This window comes from Hyaena hyaena, unplaced genomic scaffold, assembly GCF_003009895.1.
Source record: "Hyaena hyaena isolate Hyena2069 unplaced genomic scaffold, ASM300989v1 scaffold_879, whole genome shotgun sequence".
Lineage (NCBI taxonomy): Eukaryota > Metazoa > Chordata > Mammalia > Carnivora > Hyaenidae > Hyaena > Hyaena hyaena.
The window spans coordinates 206,609-226,973 of NW_024081510.1; the positions used below are offsets into that span (position 1 = coordinate 206,609).

The following is a 20,365-nucleotide window of genomic DNA, read 5'->3' on the forward strand; positions in this document are numbered from 1 at the left end:
CAGAAGGGAGTACTGGCAGGAGGCCATTCCTAACTGAAACTAGAATTAAAAGTGGTAGAGATCAAACAAGCAGCGAGTGCTCATGCAACGTCAGAACCACACATTCTTTCCAAGTGAGATTTCTCTGAGAGTGGCCAGAACATCTAGCAGGAGCTGGAGGCAGGGGAATGGAGGACTCTGGTTCAGGATCTTTCTTCTGCTTCTAAGACCCTCCCATACAGAAGTCCACCTCTGCCTCCCTCTGGAGACCCATACTGGTCACCCACCAGGCTCCTTTCTGCCTCTGACCGAGATAGGGCTGCTGTGGCCTGTCCTGGAGGCCACACCAGGCCAGGGAGGTGACCGTGGGGCAAAGCTAATGATTTTGTATCCATGCACCTCGGAGCATCCAGGAGCCCAGGAGAGGTGCCTTGGGGGCCAGCTGGCGGGGTGAGGCGGGGAACAACCGTCCCAGTTTCCCCAGGACTGTAAGCTGGATGAGCTGGTCACCCCAGGTGAGGCTGCCTGCACTCCCCGAACCAGGCTCCTGCACTCCCCGAACCAGGATGCCTCACTTCCACCCATTCCACAGGGAAGGGCAGTTCTGTGGCCTGATCAGCCCCCAAACCCTAAGTGAGGTAGTGGAACCCTCACCTCCTTCCCCAGACAAAGAAAGAAAAAGCACAAACAGATGACACTTCATCCGGTTCTGCTTTTTTATTGGCGTGTCTGTTCATATATAGCGAGTCCTAGAGGGGAGACTGAGGGGCACAGCCCAGCAGGGCGACCTCCCCCATCACACAGGCACCCTCTCTGCCAGACCAGGTGCTCAGCGCACCTGGGCCAGGTTGTGCTTCTTGTACAGCAGCGCCCTCTTCTTCTCTCGCTCGCGCACGAAGGCTCGAAGTCGCGTGGTGGGGAAGGAGACAGCTGCCGGATGGGAGCCCGCAGGGCCCTCCTCGGTTAGCCACGGACACTGCAAGCAACTGGATGCACATGGCCGGCCCCTGGAGAGGGGGAAACGGTACCAGCTGAGCTCTGGGAGCGGAGGCCGAGCGGAGAAGGACGCAGGACATGGGCCAGACGGGGTGGGTGGACTGGGCGCCGGGCAGAGGGCAGGGTGATGAGCTGGGCAGGACCTCCGCCTTACCACGCGTGCGCACACAACGTGCTCCGGAGAAAAGCCACGGCACCTCCGGACAGCCCCGCGTAGCAGCGACTCAGACGGATGAGCCCCTTGCGCAGGGCTTTCTGCAGGTCGCGTGTCCCTTCACTGTTCACCGGGTACTCTGCGCTCAGCCTGCACGCGTCGGGGGTCAGGAGACTCAGGTCACCGTCACCACCGGGTGGATGGGGGGACAGCGGGGGCTCTGGGGGCACCCTCCGTGGATGTCCATCTCCCCCTGTCCCCGCGCTTGGAGAACTCACATGATGAAGGCTGTGACGCCTATGGCCCAGATGTCGGTCTGCGGGACGGCACCCTGGCCCTCCAGGAGCTCAGGAGCTGGGAGTGGGCACAGGGCAGGGCACAGATAAGAGGCTGGGGAGGGAGGGCGGGGCTTCCTCCTGGCCCACCCTCCCCCCAGGTCAGGTTGGCGTCAGCTCCCTGCACACCCATGGTCTCCACGTAGTCCTTGAACCTCTCAGAGGGCAGGATCTTCTCCTGGGCGAGACTCTGGGCGTTGCCCAGGTCGACGACTTTGAGTAAGTTGTACTCGGTGACGATCATGTTCTCGGACCTGAGGTCCAGATGCAGAATGCGCTGGGCGTGCAGGTACTGGGCGGCGCTAAGCATCTGCCATAGGTAATCCTTCACCTCGGATTCCGAGTAGGAGACCCTGGGGGCGCGCGGGAAGAGGGGCTCAGCTCTGCCCATGGCAGAAGGGGCGCGGGGACACCAGCCCTTCCCGTGGGCTTGGGAGGGGCATCCCGGCTCTGCTAAGCTCCCGTACGTGGGCTGCGGGTGGAGGCGGGGTCGGGAGGTGGTGCGCACCGCGCGTCCCTCCGCGCTCTGGCGCGGGTTACCTTCCCACCCTGGGCCCTGCATCCAGGCCATCCCTCACCTCTCCGCCAGGCAGGGGAGCAGCTCGGGACCCGAGCAAAGCTCCAAGATGAGGACCAGGTGCCGGGGGCTGAGGTAGGCGGCCTGCAGCTGGGCCAGGTGAGGGTGGCGCAGGCTCTTGAGAGCCTCGTATTCGCGCAGTACAGCAGTCCTGTCCTCGGGGCGATAGGGGACGATCTTCGCGGCCAACGCGCGTCCGCTGGCTTTCTCCCGGCACTGCCGCACCACGCTGAAGCGGCCCCTGGGCGAGGGAGAAGCGGCCAGGCTTGTGAGGACACCCCCCAACGCGCCCTCCTTCCCAGTGTCAGTAAAGCAAGCCCAGCAGGAGGTGACGGAGCCTTCCGGAAGGAGAAAGGGGAGGCTCAGAGGCTCTGAACCAAACAGTGGGGAGGGAGGCTGGGATGGGAACAACAAAGCCAGCGTGGTGGTGGGCTGCGGCGGCACGCCGGACAGCCTTCCCTTCACCTTCGGATCTGCATCTGGAAGGCGAAGGTCTCCGTGCTGGGGAGGGGCTGGCCTGGCCGTGGGGCTCTGCTCTCCTCCTCAGAGGCTGCGGGGGAACGAGCCAGTGACTGGGAGGCACCCGTCCAGCCCCAGTTCCCCCAACCTGGTCTCCTCTACCCCTTCCCAGGCACTGTGACAGGGGCCCTTCTGTGAACCCCCACACTTTGACCTCTTGTTCCTTGGCCCATGGAGGAGCAGGAGCTACCAATTAAAACAACCATCCCAGAGACACCCCGGGGGACTCAGTCGGTTAAGCATCTGACTTAATTTCTGCTCAGGTCATCATCTCAGGTTCCTGAGTTCGAAACCCGAAGTGCAGAGCCTACTTAGGATTCTCTCTCTCTCTCTCTCTCTCTCTCTTTCTCTGCCCCTCCCCTGCTCATGCTCTCTCTCTCAAAAATAAATAAAACTTAAAAAGAAAATTAAAACCGTCCCAGAGAGTGTGTGTGGCTGGAGTGGCAGTACACCGCCTCTGCCCTGCCAGTAGGCCTTGCGGAGCGGCTCACCCAGGTGGCTGGGCCCTCCCAGGAGGACCGGCTCAGAGGGGCTGCTGTAAGGACCCATGCCCGCCTTGCTGACGCAGGCTGTCCGGAAGGTGTAGGTGCCGCCCCTCGAAAGCTTGCTGGCTCCGTAGCAGCAGTCGAAGATGTCAGAGGCCAGCGTGTTCCAGCTGCCACCTGGGCCACAGAGGAGGTGAGGGTGAGCACTAGCCCAAGGCCTCCCCTCCCCAGGGCCAGTTGGCAGACAGACCCTTCCCAGAGGGAGCACGGAGGTGGCTGGGCTCTGCCTGAGGCCACCCAGCCAGGCAAGCATCTCCGATGGGGACCTGGGAGGCACTGGGATGCTCTACCTTCCAGGCTGCACTGCACGATGTAGGTCACGGGGCCGTAGGACTCCACAGGCTTCCAGACCAGCAGCACCCCATCTGCATACACCTCCCCAATGTCGGGGCGTGGAGAAGACAAAGGGCGCTCTGCGGGGCCATGGTCAGCGGTTGGAGGGGGCTCCCTGGGACTTCCCAATGCAGCTTGGAGCCCCAGCCTGCCCAGCCTCACCCTCCTGCACCTGCAGCCAGGTCCCTGAGCCCCCTGTCCTGTTCATTCAGGGTCCTCTTCCAGCACTGAGTGGTAGGTAGAAGGGCCCAGGGCCTCCTATGGTGGGTGTGTACCCTGCCAGGCTCCCCTCCCACCGTACTCAGCAAGCCCATGGAGTGACCCTCAGGACAGCCCTCCATCAGCGCAGGGAGGCCTGTCCTGACTACCCAGCTTCACCTGACAAGCACCTGCTGGGAATCAAGCCAGGGCCAGAGAGCTACACCCACAGCCCCCATTCGGGGTCCCCTGCACTGTTTGTGAGATCTCGGTTTGACCATAATTGAAACACAAAATGGCAAGCAGCCTTCTCTGTTGAGAAGAGCTAGGAGGGGTATCTTGTGAAATGCAAGGAGAGGAGCCCCCACACACAGAGGGGCCGGGGAGGGGGCTGGGCTGGCTGGCTCACCCGGCCTCCTGCCTCCCCTCCTGGGGGACCTAGCCTGCAGAGCTGACTCCCGCCTCTGTGGCCCCTCCAGGCCCCTCCAGTGCACGGGGGCATGCATGACGGGGTGGGGAGCGTCACATTCTGTGGGCCTCCTTGGCAGAGGGGACCGGTGTAAAACAACCCACAAAGTGAGAGGTGGTCTCCAGTCACCCCAGAAGAGTCCCATCCCCTTCCCAGCCTCCGTTGGCCTGGCAGAAACCTCTGGAAGGAGGCAGTGGCGTGTGGGTTGGTGCCTGTCGCCATCTCGCCCAGAGGGCCTGCTGCGGAACACCCACCTGCCTTCCGGAGGACAGCTGTGGTGGCTGCGGTCCCCAATGTGTTGCGCATGCTGCACGTGTACACCCCCAGGTCATCAGCAGTCACCACCAGGATGGTCAGGAGCTGGAAGTTCTTGAGCGTGGAGGAGATGAGGAGGCGGCCACTACTTTCCAGGGGAGCCCCATCTGCAGCAGGACACAGCAGGCCTGGGGGACAGCTCGAATATACACCCTGCCTTCTGACCCATGCCCTCCTGGGGTGTCAGGTTCCCTCTGCACAGTGAGAGCAATGCCCCCCAGGAGTACCCCCTCTCTGCACCTCAGCCCCAGGACACCTCCTTACCTTTACTCCAGGTGGCTTGTGCAGCTGGCTGGGCTGACACTTGGCAGGCAAGAGTCACCGACTGGCCCAGAACCACGGTTTCATCTGAGAGCTCCCTTAGAAAGGATGGTGCTGGGGAGCAGGAAGGGAGGCAGGGGAGCCTTCAGAGGTGACCCCCAACATGAGAACAAGGCCTGGACCACTGGGGCGGGGATGCAGGGAAGCCCACCCCCACTCAGCTCATCTTCAACACTGACACCTGCTCCAGAAATTCTTCCAAGATTGCCTCAACACTGGGACCAGAGCACCCGCCTCACCAATCTGGGCTCCAGCCCCTGTGGATGTAAGCTTGTCCCCTCACTGGTCTGGGCACCACAGCAGGGCTCCCATCCCTCCCAGCTGGGTCCCCTCGGCCACAGTGCGATTCAGCCCCCCAGGGCAGTGCACCCACCTCGGTCCCTGCTTTTCAGAGCCAGCCTAAAGGAGGCCAGGCCTGCCTTCTTCCTGGGGGGGCTCTCCTTCTCCGGACCTGCAGGGAGGAGGCCTCTGGAAGTCACACCCGAGGGGCCTGGCTGCCAGGAGCTGCCTGACACCCACAGTGTACTCCCACATGGGGCACAAGAGCCCAGACCCCAGGGAGCTTTGTTGCAGACGGGCTAAATCTGTTGTAGAGAGCACCCTCCTCAGCCGTCAGGATTGGTCTGTCCTGGGCAAGGACACCAGAGGCAGGTAGGACTGAGGCAACCGGTGCCTGGGGAGGCCTAGCCTGATTTGAATCTCTGTACCAGTGTCTCCAGGCCTCTTCAGGTCCCAACACCGGGCCTCAGACACACACAAGGGGTGGGGGTTGAGGCTACACAAGGGACCTCAGAAACAGAGGCCCGTGAGGGGACGGGGAGAGGACCCTGGAGCAGAGTGGCTTCTGTGTCCCCCTAGCCCTTCTCAGTGTGGGAAGTGAAGTGCCCCAAGGTGCAGACAAGACATCGGCCACCTGCAGGGTGGTGCAGAGGGGAGGGTGGGTGGGGGAGTCACCTTCGGGCCTGCCCTTCAGGAGGCGGGAGATGTGGGCCACTGAGGCCCTGACCCTCCGGCGCAGCCCCAGCTCCAGGGGCTCCTCCAGTGCATGCCTCCCGGGGAGGTGGAAGAGGCCACCGGAGGGGGGTGACCACTTCCGCTTCCTACTGCTGGTAGCCTCCGTGAGCAGGGCCTCCATGTCCTCTGGTTCCTCTGTGATCTGTAAGCTGGCCGGCGGACCCAGAGCACCTGGCCAGGGCCACGTGGTCTCTGGGAACTCAGCCAGCTCCTCCTCAGCGTCAGATTCCGGGGAGGATGGTGACTCTGCTTCCACAGGCTTGGGGACCTTCCTGAAGATCATGAACTCGAAAGGGAGGTACTTGATGTCATAGAGGTCGGACAAGTTGAGGTAGGCAGGCTCCACCTCTGAGATGTCCAGGGACACGGTGTCTGCTGCTTCTGAGTCCCCAGACAGGTCTCGGATCTGCACCAGGGACACCTGGGAGCCCCCGCCAAAGTCTTCCCATGAGCTCAGCTCTGGGGAGGCCCTTGGGGGTGCCCCGCTGCCCTCAGGAAGGGGCGCTGCAGTGGCCTGGGGTGGCGGGCTCTTGGCCCCAGCATCGTCATGCTCCTCTGAGGACTGAGAGGTGGCCCAGGCCATCCTGGCCCACAGGGGACCCTGGCCCAGCATGCCCCCTGCGTCCCCACCAAAGGCAAAGGTGCCGTAGCCAGCCACTCCTGCATAGCCCCCACGCCACCCCAGGGAGAACTTCCGTGTGGTGGCCTGCTCCTGAGGCCACTGTGGGCTGGGCTCCGGCTCTGATGCATCCTCCGGCTCCAGGGCCTTGACCTCAGTATCCTGGGAGGGGCCAGGCTCCATGCCCACCAGGGAGGCCAGCCCTGGGGAGCTAGGGGGACTCAGCCTCCTGGGGAGACGGGTCTCCTTTGGTCCCTCCATAGAGCCTGGCTGGGGGCTTTCTTGGGCTGGAAAGACGGGGGACTGGGTGTCCCCCAAGGGGAAGGTGCTCAAGGATGCCCGTTGGGGCCCTGAGCACTGCTCTGAAGGGAAGGAGCCAGAAAGTTGCGGTGTAACAGCCTTAGGGGGGCCACAGCCTTGCAAGGGAGCAGGACCCCACTGGGGATGGAAGGAAGGGGCGGGCTGCCCCGCACAGCTGTCCTGGGATGATCTCTCTTGCTGAGCGGCCCCCGGGTGGTCCCCGATGGACGGCAATAGTCTTGGCTCCTGCCAGGATCCCTCTGGACGCTCAATCTCCCTGGCACATGTGCCACCTCCCGGCGGGCTCTCCCCTGTCTGCAGGCCCGAGAGGGCCGGGCCAGGGCACTGCCCCCCCTCACAGGCCTCAGCGGAGGAGCTGGGGGAGTGTGGCCGGTCGAGCTCCAGGGAGCGGCTGCGGCAGGGAGCCCCGCGGGCGCTGGAGCCGGGCAGCTTCAGGGCTGTCTCGAAGGAGGGCGTTTTGGCCAGCAGAGCGGCCTGCTCCTCCCGGGCGGCTTCCTCCTCCAGCGTGCGATGCTCCAGCAGCGGCTCCCGCAGGCCGGGCAGGGCCCTGGCGAAGTAGCCGCCCTTGAGCAGGTGCCTCCGCCGCGCGGGGTGCCGCCTGCCGCCCGCGGCGGGGCCTCCGCGCTCCGGGGCCTCGCCCGCCTGCTGGTAGAAGAGGCTGCGGATGACGCTCTGCCGGGGCACGCAGCCCGGGGCGGCCGGCCCCTCTGCGCCTGGGGACGACGCGGGCGGAGGCGCGGCGGCGGCGGGCGCGCAAGCCTCGGCCTCCTCGGGCAGGCTGGCGGACGGCCGCAAGAAGCCCCGCGGGTGCAGCAGTGGGGAGTGGGTCACCGGAGAGGGCGGCAGCGATTTGGCCCGGGCGAAAGGTGCCAGCTCGTTGTCTGAGGACGAGGACGAGCTGCTGGAGGAGGCGCTGGCGTCGCCGCGCAGGTGCCTGGCCACCCCGAGGGATGGGCTGTCGGGTGGGCCCTGGAGCAGCTCAGGGATGGAGCGCATCACCAGGATGGACTTGTAGCTCATCAGGGAGCGCTGGGGGGTGCGGGGGACAGGGGCGCGTCAACCGCGTGTCGGCCGCCCAGAACGGGCACCCTGGAGCTGGTTGCCCTGGAGGCCCACTCCTCGTCCCTTAGGGCTGTGTCATTCCTTCCCTGCCCTGCCCGTTGCGCGTTGCACGCACCTCCGCCCGGACCCGGCAAGGCGCCTCAGAGAATGAAGGGTGCCCAGCCGGGCTTCTCATTCTCGCAGGCGGAGTGGGGATGCACCACCAGCCCTCTGGGCGGGTTTCCTCGTGGGCCTCCAGGAGCCACTTCACAGCTTTGCCCCCTCTGCGCCGCCCCCTGCAGCATCTCCTGCGGGGACCTCCCCACCCCCTCCATGAGGCTGCACTGCTTACCTGCCAGCGGCTGCGGGCCAGCAGGAATTTGAGTTGCTTCGTGTTGATGAAGTGGGCCTCCTCTGCGGGTATGGACTTCTGAGGGGGCCCAAGTAAGAGGGACGGTGAGCGGAGACTCTGGTGTACCCCGTGGCCCACACAGGCCTCCCCCCCCAACCACAACCCTGTGGCCTCAGTTTCCTTCCCTGTGCAGGCCTGCTTGAGCTTAGCCTTCTCACCTGGAACCAGGGGTGGGCCAGGCACTTGGCTGCACTGGGTCGGGCCCTGGGAGTAAAGGAAGGCCAGGGGTCATGCCAGGTGGTCAGCTGCCCCAGAGGCAGGTGTGTGAGAACCCCGGGCAAGGAAAAGGCAGCACACTCACTCTGGGGCCCTCTGCAGGGCAGCCTTGATAAAGTCCTGGGCATCCTCGCTGAGGTGGGCAGCCATGGGGCTGCTCCAAGACACCCGCCCCTCCAGCACATTCAGGAGGGTGGCTCGGTCACTCTCACCAGCAAATGGTGACGAGCAGGTCAGGCTGAAAGCAGAGACATGATTTTGCCTTCTGAGGTGACCTGGATTTCTGGATCCATAGGAGGCAGGTGGCCAGAGCAAATAGTCCTGGGTCTTTTACAAGGCCCCCAGTGGCCACAGAGCCACTTCCATCCAGCTCTGAGAATCCCAGAAGTGGCCTGAGATTTGACTAGAGATCCAGGCTCAGCCTGTGACAGGGATCAAGGGTCAACCTGGAGTATGTACCCAGCCTTAGCTTGAGGTGGAATCCAGGCTCAGTCTACACCAGCAGCCTCCTCCAGGAAGCTGTAACTGTTAATGAGGGGGCTCTGGGCAGACTGCTTGGACCCTTTAGGGAGACAGCTCAGGGCTTTTCCTGGTGACTTGGCCGAGCTCCTCTGGGCCACAGGGCATAAGGAAAGAGCTCAGCAGAAACCACTTATCAGAGTTGGCTGACCGCTGGTTCCCATAATAGCTGCCCTTTGGGTCTTAGGTCTTCGATCTGGAGAACAGCCAGTAGTGCTCATGGCCTGTCACAAGCCTGATGGGGAGGGGACCTGGGCTTGGCATCAGAGGGTGTGGCTGACAGAGGCAGGGGTCTACTCACCTGAGGTAGGAGATGACCCCCATGGCCCTGCAGGAACGAAAGCACAGTCGTGAGTCACCCCATGCCTGGGCTTGGGACAAAGGATGTGCTTGGAGCTGGGAGATATAGGAGGAGGGGTAGAGGCTGTGTTTGTGGGGGGGGGGGGCTGCTGGCATCCCCAGGGGCCACTCACTCACCAGATGTCGGAGGCCTCGCTCACAGGGGTCTGCTCAATGATCTCAGGGGACACAAACTCCGGGGAGCCATACTTGCTGTACTGTGGCTCCTCTGGGGTGATTTTTTGGGCAAAGCCAAAGTCGCAGATTTTAATGTCCTCCCGAGCGTGATGCACCATCAGGATGTTTGGGGGCTGTGAGACAGAGTCAGGGAAAGGGGAGGCTGTGCCCTAAGGAGGTGACTCGCAGGGAACACGTAGGGGTCTGTGAAGGGCCGTCCCAAGGCAACGGTGAGTGAGTGGGACAGTGGGCAGTCTTGGGGTAGGCTTTAGTGCTATTTGGTGACAGCTTCTGATTCATCCGAGCTGTATCCCACATGAAATCACTCTGCATCCCAGAGTCTGGAAGTGCTAGACCTGTGTCTACCACCTGTTCCCCCCACCTGCAGGATCCCTCCCTGGCCCCTGGGGGGCCCCAAGAGGTCAAGCACCTTTATGTCCAAGTGGAGAATACTCTGGCTGTGCAGATACTGCAGCCCCTCCACCAGCTGCTGGATGTACACCTTGACCTGCAACCGAGGCCAGGGCTCAGGGGACAGCCATCATCCACCTCCCGCTCTGTTCCCCCCAGATCTGAGCTGGGCATGGTCCCTGGGGCAGGCTGTGTGCAAAGCCTCCCAGACCCCCAAGGCCAGGGGATTCCTCCGGCCCGGAAGTGGATGGGCCTGCAAAGCGGGAAACACCTGCTGTCTCAGGAGCTGGTGAGAGATGGCCCCACTGGCCAGGTGGCGTCTGGGAGGGGAAAGCAGCGACCCCCCAGGAGGGGGGTGCATGGGAGGGCTTCGAGAGCTCTACTGAGGAGCTGCGACACCCTGTGAGGCCCTGGGGAACCCCAGAAGGTCTCTGAGCTGGGGTGTACTGGGCATGGCCAGGGAGAGCAGGACACAGTGCAGTACCTCAGCCTCTGTCACGACACTCTTCTTGAACAGCCGGTCCAGCAGCTCCTCTGAGGAGCACCTGGGGCTCAGGTCAAGAAAAGCACTGGAGTCTAGAACCCACCTGGCCCCACACACACGTCCTAGCTTGGGGTGAGCCTGGGGGCCAAGCTGGGGAGGTTAGGGGCTGGCTGAGGAGGACAGGAGGGACAGGGACCCCAAAGAGGTGGACTGAGGTCAGCAGGCAGCAGCAGAGTGGGAGGGGTGAGTAGGGCATGTGCACCCCTCCCTGGAGCTGCCTGTGGACCCTCAGCATTAGCACTGGCTGGGTGTGGCCAGTAATTCCGATCTCCTGGTTGTGGCTCTGTGGAGTGTGAGAGGGGCCCAGTGAAGGCCTGTCTTGGACCTTGTGTACTCAGCCCTGCCACACAGTACCGGGAGCTACAAGGTCAGGGCTGTGTCCAGGGACACCCGAAAGCAGGCCTCACGGGGGCCCTCGGGCCCATGCCTGCCCAGGGCCTGCGCGTGCCCCCCTTTTCACGACTGGATACAGCTCCAGGATGAGGATCAGGGTCTTCCGGGTCTCAAACTGGTCCAGCAGCCCTGTGACCAGTGGGTGGCTGAGCGTGGCCAGGATGTCTCTCTCGCGGTAAGCCTGAGTACGCGTCCTGCTCCGCAGGGGAATGAACTTGGCTGCACAGAACATCTGGTTTCCCTTGTGCTGCACCCTCTTCACAAAGCCAAACACGCCCCTGGGAGGAAGGGAGCCGCGCTGGTCTCACGGACGCTGGGCTTCCCGGGGACGGGACTGGAGGAGTGGTGGAGCTCTGTGGTTCCAGGGGATACTAGGGGCACCTGGGGAAGGCGGGTGCTCCGTGGGGGTGGGGCTACCAGGGCGCAGGGGTTCCCGGGGCGCAAGGGTTCCAGGAGATACTGGGGGCACCTGGGGAGATGGCAGGTGCTCTGTGAGGGTCAAGTTTCCCAGGATGCGGGGGTTCCTGGGGAGCAGGGGTTCCAGGGGGTGCTTGGGGCTTCCCGGGGCGGGGTCTGTGGGAAGGGGCTCTGGGAGGCAGGGATTGAGGAGCAGCAGGGGTGGATTTCTGGACAACACCTTCCAATTTCCTCCTTGACCTCGTAGAAGGAGTGCAGCTTCCTTCGATAGCTTTGCTTCTCAGAGTCAGGCTGGCTGTCTCCTGCAGTGGAGGAAGGGGAACCATCCGTGTGGGTAAAGATGTCCACTTCCCCCCAGCTATAGCATCCCTGTGCTGGACCGCACTGTGCTGGAACCCAGAGGGGCCGCAGACTATCCCGCCCGTGCCCTCCAGGAGCCAAGATCCGGCTTCTGGGAGGGATCACCGGACTCACCCCCATGGACCACCAGCTCCGCTTTACACAGCACCTGGCCACCAGCATTTTGGGCCAGACAAGTGTAGACGCCAGCGTCCTGCTGGGTCACATCCCTCAGCACCAAGGAGTATGTGGTCCCTTCCTGCTGCTGGCTGAGCCGGGCACCATCCACCAGCTGGGCATCATCCTGGGGGCACAGGCAGGCAGCACGGCGGTCAGCCCAACCTGGGGACCCTTGCCCTCAGGTGAGTGCTTTGCTATCGGGTGGGAATGCCACACACTCGCCAGTCCCAGTCCCCAGCCCAGCACCTGTCCCTACCCGGTACCAGGTCACTGTGGGCTGCGGGTTGCCCTCGATGACCGCTTGGAACTGCGCCATGCTGCCCCTCTGTGCCTGTACATCCTCAATAGTGACCTGCATGGACGGGGGCCCTGGGGTGCAAGAGACAGCCCGTGGGGAGGGGTCCAGGCTGTGTGTCCCCGCCCTGCATTGAGTCTTGGAGCTGGGGCTTGCAGTAAGAGACCACCCCCTCCAGTGGGCTAGCAATGACCTCCCTGTCCTGTCCTGCCCTGCGATATGCCCCAGGGCAACAGAGCCCCCCTTCGCTCCCTAATGGAGACACCCCCCCCTAACTCTGCCCAGGCCTCTGATGGTTAAGAAGTGCCTCCTTCCATCTAGCCTCTGTCTCTCCTAGCTGTCCAAGGGCAGGACATTCAGAGCATTCCAATGCCTGCTGGGGAAGGTGGCCCCAGCATCCAGTTCACTGTCAGCCTCTCACCCCTCCCAGGTGACAGCTCTCACACCTCCTTGGGGGGATGTGGGGGCAGTGAGGTCCCCGGCCACAACAAGGCTGGGACAGACCAGGTGGCTCTGCAGATTCCTCTGCACAAGCATACCTCCGCCAGTCCATGGCATGGGGAGCACACACAGACCTGACCCAGTAACCCCCCACCTACTTGTGGCACCCGTGTCGCTGGCCTGGTACACGTATGTCCGATGCTTGGTCTCCGTGAACACCTGGCTATGGATGTCCCAGAGCTCCACCACGCCTGCCCCCGGCCAGGCTGTGCCCTCCATCCTGTGGTCATGGAGTGGGTTGAGCTGTCTGTCCTTCTCTTAAACCTCTGCAGTGTGGGCAGCTCTGCCTGCCCCATCCCCTGCACTGCAGCAGATTTTTAGGGAGGGGATGTACAGAGAGGGGATCCAGCCCCTAGTGAGATGAGGACTCCACCCAACACCCCTCACCCTGAGGGCAGCCTCTCTGCTCTGCCCTGCCCCTGGGATGTCCCCTCATGAACTGTCCCCACCCAGCATGCCAGGGAGGTTACCGGATAGGCACAGTGAGTCCCTGGGCCTCAGCGTGGGCCCCCACCTCCTGCTCCTGGCCCTCCTGGGGGAGAGGCTCTGGCACCTTCTGGAGCTCAACTGGTAGGAGACAGGGGCTTAGTGAGAGGGAGCTTAGGATAGAGATGAGACTGTCCCCCATGATGTGTCCCCCATGTCATCCTCCAGGCCCAGAGGAGAGACTGTGGGGGAACAGGGCCCCTGGGGGTAAGGACAGACCGGGAATACCCTTCCCCAAACCCAGGGGTCCCCACTTCCCTGCAGAGCCCAGATGCCAAGGCACTCTTCTGTCCTAGCTCCTAGCCTGGGCCAGCAGCCTCACGGAAGGGTCCCAGACAATGGCCATCCTGACAGCCAGGTGCAGGAGCTTCTGGGCAGGGGAGGGGCCCCAAGGCAGCATCCCTGGGGGTTTCATCTGCCCAAGGTGGTGGGAGGGATCTACCTCTCCTCTCCTTTCTCCTCCCTCTTCTCCTCCCTCCTCCTCCCTCCTCCTCCTTCCTCACCTTCTCCTTCTTCTCTCTTCTTCCTCCTCCTCCCACTCCTCCTCCTCCCTCCTCTCTCTTTTTGTTCTCCTTCCTCTTCCTCTCTTTCTCTCTCCTCCTCTCTCCTCCTCCTCCTCCCCCTCTTTCTCACCTACCCAGGAGCACATGGTACTCAGGCTGTGTGCCCAGGACTGACCACCAAAGCCTCTGGCTTCCAGGACAGATATATTCTGGGTGGGAAGAACCTCCGCGCACCCACCCCCCTGCCTAGCTTCACAGATGGGGAGACTGAGGCTGAGCTATGGTGGGCTTTGTCCAGGTCCCCTAGTGCATGGAGCCATTGGGATATCAGGGTCCCCAGGTTCTTCCCATTCACCCTCAGAGGATAGATACCTGGGGTGGCCAAGGTTGGGGCCAGCACAGGGGAGACCCTGAGAGCAGGTGGCACTTTGTGATCAGCCTGAGGCCACTGGGCCACACCAGATGCATCTGCAGCCTCTGTGCCTGGGAGTTGGGGGCCAGCCTCCTGGAGTTTGGGTGCTCCCCTAGAGCCAGGGCTGGAGCCAGCATGGTCCCCTGTGGAGGGTCCTGGAGCTTTGGGGCACACCAGCGTCCTTGGAACAGATGTAATCTCCTGGTCTGTTGTCTCCAGGGCAACTGGGGGAGGGGCAACAACATCTGTGGGAGAGGTGGGTCAGCATGTAGGGATAAGGGGTGGCCTGTGCCCAAGGAGAGGGCTCTAGAAACCTTGTCTCAGTGCTCAGAGGCTGCCCCAGTGAGCCATCTCTGGGCTGCCCTTCCCACCACCAACCCACCCTACCACACACGCAAGACAGTGAGCTCAGGACTTTTGAGAACATGTGAGCAACTCTGAGAACACATGGATCTGGATACCTGCCTTCTGCCTTGGTTCTGCCCCTCAGTCTCAGTTCATCCCATCCCTTCACCCTGTGACTGCCTCCACACCATGGTCCACTCCAGACCCCAGGGTACTGGGCCACCCAGGCCCAAGGGGACCCAGCCCCACACTCTAGGGAAGACTGGGGACAGCCTGATGATGTCAGGGGCCAGGGGGTCCTTCCTGCACTCCCACTGGCCTCCCAGACCAGCCATGCCTGTAGCAGCCTCCCCTCCACCTTCAGCCTGGCCCCACTCAGGCCACAGCACCCTCACTGGCTTCCTGCCCTCAGCTCCTGGTGCATTTTCCTCCTCCACCTGGGGGTCATTCTTCCTGTGGCCATGGCACAGCCTCCAAAAGGCCCAGGGATGCCTACCACTCCATTCCTAGCAGGTGCCCAGCCTGGAACTTTCCCCTGCCCCAAAATCTCTCTCTTATTCATCTTCTACATTCTCAGACCCTTGAAGCTGGAGAAGCGACTGGGCAAGCTGCTATCTGTGTGCCTTCCAGGACACTGGGGCACCCATCTCATCCTTCCCCAGTCCAAGGAGGTCAGCAGACCCCAGACACATCACAGCCTCCGTGCCCATCTTACTAACAACCCCCAATGCACAGATGGTAGGGAGGCCTGCTCAGCCTCCAGCAGGTTGGGAATGACCACCTGTCCTGTCACAAGGTAGCACCTGTGACCAGCTGCACAGTCTGTGTGAGCAAGCTCCACTGGCGAGCTGTCACGCCTCTACCCAGGGACCCCAGGATGGGCCAGAACCCACAGGCTGGTGCCAGAGGCCACCAAGGGCTGCTACTGGTGGGTCCCCAGGGCCAGACATAGAGGGCCCTCCCCCACAAGTCGCCGGAGCCACTAGGCAGAGAAGCAAGAAAGCAGAGCAGACACAGTGCAGGGAACCAGTTTATTGTCATCAGGGGCATCTGATGGGCCACTTCCCATGCACAGACCCTGGTCTGCCCTGCAGAGAGGCTCTGGAGGTCCTGCAGGGATGTGCCCTGCACAGACCTCCCAGAGGCCAAGAGAAATGTTCATGGTGAAGATGTGGCTGGGGGGCCTCCAGCTGAAAGGAAGACCAGGACCCTAGCCCGGAGCAGACAGGGCTCACCTGTTATCCCGGCCTTATGAATATGGCCAGACAGTGTCCCTGACCTATGTCTGGAGTCTTGAGCCCAGAGCTGCATCTGTCAGTCTCTCCAGCCTGTGCCCTTCAGAGGCTTCTGTACTTCCTGAGACTCCAAGTCTGTGCACAGTGTCCTCAACTGGACCAGGCCTCATGAGGTAGCAAGTGCCTGGGGCAGAAGAGGCAGGCAGGCTCCAGCCCTGAGTTCTTCAAGAGTGGGAGGGAGGGTCAGAGCACACGTGTCCATGGGGCACTGGCTTCCTCCACACAGCCCCAGTGGCTGCATTGGGATGCCCATCAGCCAAGCCCCTGACGCTCATAGCCTCAGCCCTGGGAGGGGCTGGGGGCCTTATCCCCATCAGGGCGGATGTGCAGGGTAACTGTCTCGCCCACTGTCCCAAAGCTGACTGTCTGGGTGGAAACCTCCGTTTTGAAGCTACTCTGACCACTGTCTGCAGACCGCTGGACCTGGGTGCAGAAGGACGGTTTCCAGGATGTAGCACCTCCAGCCCTCACCTCCTGCACACAGAAGGAAACTCCAGTGGGGTTGAGGACCTGGGGCCCCAACGGAGATGCCTCCTGGTGACTGAAAAAGCTAGATGGGCCTCGCAGGCCCAGGGGACGGCCCACATTGAGCAGGACAGGCTGCCCCACTGTGGGCTCACTGATCTCTCTCTGAAGCACAGAGACCTCACAGGGTGGGTCATCAGAAGTGCTAGGCACTGGGCCATGGCAGCCGAAGGTCTCCCCCTCCTGGGGCACGTAATCCTCCAGGTCAGCCAGTGTCAGTACTCGGCCATCGTGTGTGAGGATCTTGGGGTCACGGCCCCTAAGGCTGTTGGTGCCCTGGGGCTCCTCAGTCAGGAGGGTATCTCCTCCCTCCATCTCCTCCAGGGGGGCCTCTTCTTCAGCCACTTGGGGAGGGAACGGTTCAGGGGTCTCCTCTGGCCCAGCATCCATGCAGAAGATGAGAGGCTCTCCAGTGTTGACCATGGTTTGGCCCTGGGCCTGGGGCTCCTGAGACACTAACTTGTTGTTGGAGTTGTTTGCATTGGAGTCTCCTATGGGCGTCCCACCAGGCAGTGTGAAGAGGAGCCCTGTGGAGCTGTCAGGTGCCTCTCTGGCAGGAGATGCACCCCTGGAACTTGTCTTCTTCACCTGGACTTCAATAGTCTCCTCGACCTCTACCCACTTGGGTTGGGGCCTCGTGCCTTGGAGCAGGGCTGACGTGTGGGATTCAGGCTCCGTCACATACAGCGTGGGCACAGTGGGCCTCCAGCTTGGCTCCACCTTGGGCTTGTGGGACTGGCTGGCTCCCAGTGAGTAGAGCAGCTCGGGGGCTGACTGGCCTGGCCTGGGTGGGCTGGCAGTGCGGCGTGAAGGCGAGCGGGAAGGGGACTTGTTGGGGGACCGGCGCCGGCCACGGGGGCTCTTCACCACGGTGGTGATGGTCTCCTCTCTGCAGGGAGAGGGCCAAGAGGAAATGTGCACAGAGACCTGCAGCCTTGCTCAGCGCCCACACCATCAGCACATGCAGGGGCCACATGGGTGATTGGGTTAGTTTACTAGCAAGCAAGTGGTGTCACTGCACAAACTCTTACACATGTGCTTAAGCCCAACCTCTGGAACCCCCAGAGAACCAAAGAAACAAAGCACAAAGCTAACCTCAAACTCTAGTGTGCAGATCTCAAAACAAGAGTTGAGGCATCAGAGGAGGCCCATGCCACATTACAAGGTGCCTCCAAACCCCAGACTGAGTCTGGTTTACAATGTCTCATTGTGCCAGCCTCTCCTCCACTTATGGCCATCTCATTTTGGAGATTCTAGTGCTCTTTGTGCAGTTAATGGACAGGGATGCAGGCACACAGCCATATGGCCTTCCATGTCCGTCCCACCAGTGCTTTGTGCTTTATATCATGTGGGTGACACCAGTGAGCTCTCAGAGATCAGGAGCCATCCTTAAGATGTAAATAATAGAGATGCTCCCTTCATGGATGAAATGTGGAGTTAATCTGTGTAAGTCTCTGACACAGTCTCATACCTCCAGGGATGGGGTAGTTATTACTGCCCCATATATTGTGGGGCAGCAACCTGCTTGGGAGAGGAGGGAGGAAGTCAAGGAAGGGTTAACCCAGAATCGGACCAAATGTCTGGTGATAAGATTCTCCATAACTTGGCCAACAGAAGGCCCCTTTAGGAGGTCATAGGCCCATGAGGAACCAACCAGAGTTTCCCAGTCATTTGGTCTTAGATCAGTTTTTCTTGTCCCCTGCCTTTTGCAAGCTTTCCCACAGTCTCCACCTGCACACACTTCCACTGCACCTAGTGGAAGTCCTCTCAGATCATCCAGGTCAAAACCAATTCTGCTTTCTGTGGGTTCACTCAGCTCCAAAACTCTTGTGTTATTTTTAAAAAAATTTTTTAATGTGTTTTATTTATTTCTGAGAGAGAGACAGAGGAGGATACAGAATCCAAAGCAGTCTCCAGGCTCTGAGCTAGCTTTCAGCACAGAGCCTGACATGGGGCTTGAACCCACAAACCGTGAGATCATGACCTGAGCCGAAGTTGGACACTTAACCGACTGAGCCACCCAGGCCCCCCACCTCTTGTGTTATTTAACTAGCAACAACCCCAGCCTTGAAGGCATCAAAGAAGGGGACAGTGGGCGTGGCACCGGGGAAAATGGGTTATCATCTGGCTTCCAATCATGAGCCACCCTAAGCAAGCCTTTTCTCTTCCCTGAACCTGAGTTTCCCCATCTCCCTAATCCTAGGTTTGGACTTGGAGACATGTAAGGGATCTATAGCTGTGCTACCCACTAGGGTTACACTATTTTAATTAAATGCAAGTTAATGAGAATAACTAAAATCATTTCTTCAGTCACACTTGACACATTTGAAATACTTGGTAGCCACCTGTGGCTAGTGGCTGCTCTTGTAGTGTGCAACATAGAGAATACTTCCAACGTCACAGAAAGCTCTGTTGGACAAAAATGTCCTAGATACTAGGGTTCTGTGTAGAATTCTGCTTCTAGCCCACTATGGGAAACAGCTCTCAGTCCCAGCTCCAAACTAACTGGTGTGATTCTGGGTCCAAGCTGGCTGAGCAGCTGTGAAATACACAGAGTAAGTCTACCCTGCGGAGGCAATGGAGCCATGGAGGCCCTGGAAGAGAGAGCTGTGAAGTGTGAAGGTGGCCAAGGGCCCAGGGGAAAGTGGTGTCCTCTGAGGCTTCTGCAAAGTGCTGACAGTCTGCGTGGTGAGTAAAAGCCATATGGGCAGGTAGTCAAGCATGTGGCCGGGCCACATGGGCAAGGTCCAGATGGGTTAGTGGGCATGCAGGGGAGCACTGCAGTCAGAAGGAAAGTTAGGAACACGCCTGCACTTACATGATGACGGTTTTCTTGGGGACTTTAGTCTCCTGCTCAGTGACTACAAAGAAAACAGTCAGAATTGCGAGGGTTACAGATCAGCCAGCGCTCAGGAGCTGAGCCATTTCAGTGGCATGGTAGTGTAGTAACCTAGTTGGCCTAGGAGCACTGGATACCAGCCCTGTCTGGCCTGTCTGTCTCAGCTTGGAGCCCCAGTTCTGTCATATTTCAAATGGAGATGACAGAGCCTTCTCTGAGTGTCTGGAGGATAAGGGAGTATGACATCAATGTGTCTCACATGAGGAAATGAGGATCTTGTAGTGACTGTAGCAAGAATAGGGGCCCAATCGACTGTCCACACAGAAATTCCAGCTCCTTCTTCAGGATCCCTGTGAATTTGTCAAACCTAAGGTCCCATTTCTCAGACAAAAACTGAAAGCTAGGAGTCGGGGAAGGAATGGCTCATGGGAGCCAAACTGGGACTGGGATGGCTAGTGCCTGTCTTATAAAAAATCCTAAAGAACAAAGGCATCTCTCCAGGGAGGTGGCACATATGACCTTTGTAGCATAAGGCAATGGAAATCCCATCAGGAGCAACCAGAAATGCCCGGACAAGGTCCTGAGCTCCAAGCGAGGAGGGAAACCTAGGTCTCCCTATAGAAGGTACCTACAAACTCAACTCCCTTGATTGTATTAGCTTTCCACCCCCTGGACCCAGCATATGGAGGACCTGTGTCCCAGAGACAGGATAAGACTTATCTGGGACCAAGCAGCACCTATTCCCACCCATCTCTAGGCCTCTTCCTCTGCAACTTCTGGGCAGGTCCAGGTTTGCCATGGAGATGCCCCCTCCCAACAACACTCTGCTAGACAGCAGGCAGTCCAGTGGCTACTGGTACCCTCAGTTCTCAACAGTCCCATTTGTCAACCTGGGGACAAAGCTCAGTGGGATGCTCAGAAAAGTCAAGTGGCATAGCCTGGGGCACAGTGCACACAGCACCCTGGCTTCGTGTGTGGGGTTTTAGGCTTTGCTACAATGCCACAGAGAAAAAGGATTTTCCTTAGATGAACAAGAATATTTTTAAACTTGTCTCTGATTCATTGCACATGAATTAAATGTGCCAGTCATATCTGTATGGACCTTGGGGGCCTCATTTACTTGTGTATACGTGTGCACACAAACTTGTCCATGCACACACATGTGTATGTATGCACATGTGTGTGTTTGTGCTAGCTGCTTCCTGGAGATGAAAGCCCCCTGTGAGAGAGAATGGGATGCAGCCCAATATTCTCTGTGTGTGTGGCTTCAGTTGGGTCCAGAGAGAGCCAGCCTGTTTGCCATCTTCAGACTGGACCCTGTGTGCAGAGCTCCTTTCCTTGTTGCCCCCCATGACTGGGGTCCCATCCTGCTGCTCTATGGGGTGGTGGTCAGGACACATCTTGGCTGCCTGGTGCCTTTGTTCCTGAACTGGCCTGCCACCTGATGGGCTCTAAGCCCCAGTGAGTACTGGCAGCTATTG

General features: G+C 60.4%; 1 protein-coding gene across 1 annotated transcript in view; it reads right to left on the reverse strand.

Annotated features, from left to right (window-relative positions):
• Positions 1 to 731: 731 nt before the first annotated feature.
• Positions 732 to 20,365, reverse strand: part of OBSCN (obscurin, cytoskeletal calmodulin and titin-interacting RhoGEF) — a 159,920-nt gene continuing 140,286 nt past the window's right edge. Inside the window, 26 exon segments of the mRNA XM_039220260.1 lie at positions 732 to 986; positions 1,130 to 1,279; positions 1,408 to 1,483; positions 1,594 to 1,817; positions 2,043 to 2,282; positions 2,507 to 2,591; positions 3,052 to 3,222; positions 3,396 to 3,518; positions 4,360 to 4,527; positions 4,685 to 4,795; positions 5,115 to 5,192; positions 5,696 to 7,724; positions 8,089 to 8,166; positions 8,307 to 8,352; positions 8,450 to 8,602; positions 9,185 to 9,211; positions 9,361 to 9,533; positions 9,830 to 9,907; positions 10,295 to 10,355; positions 10,825 to 11,025; positions 11,385 to 11,466; positions 11,639 to 11,807; positions 11,940 to 12,052; positions 12,578 to 12,699; positions 12,950 to 13,041; positions 13,923 to 14,125. Of these exon segments, the coding sequence (XP_039076191.1) occupies positions 809 to 986; positions 1,130 to 1,279; positions 1,408 to 1,483; positions 1,594 to 1,817; positions 2,043 to 2,282; positions 2,507 to 2,591; positions 3,052 to 3,222; positions 3,396 to 3,518; positions 4,360 to 4,527; positions 4,685 to 4,795; positions 5,115 to 5,192; positions 5,696 to 7,724; positions 8,089 to 8,166; positions 8,307 to 8,352; positions 8,450 to 8,602; positions 9,185 to 9,211; positions 9,361 to 9,533; positions 9,830 to 9,907; positions 10,295 to 10,355; positions 10,825 to 11,025; positions 11,385 to 11,466; positions 11,639 to 11,807; positions 11,940 to 12,052; positions 12,578 to 12,699; positions 12,950 to 13,041; positions 13,923 to 14,125 (5,231 nt within the window). The 3' untranslated portion in view covers positions 732 to 808.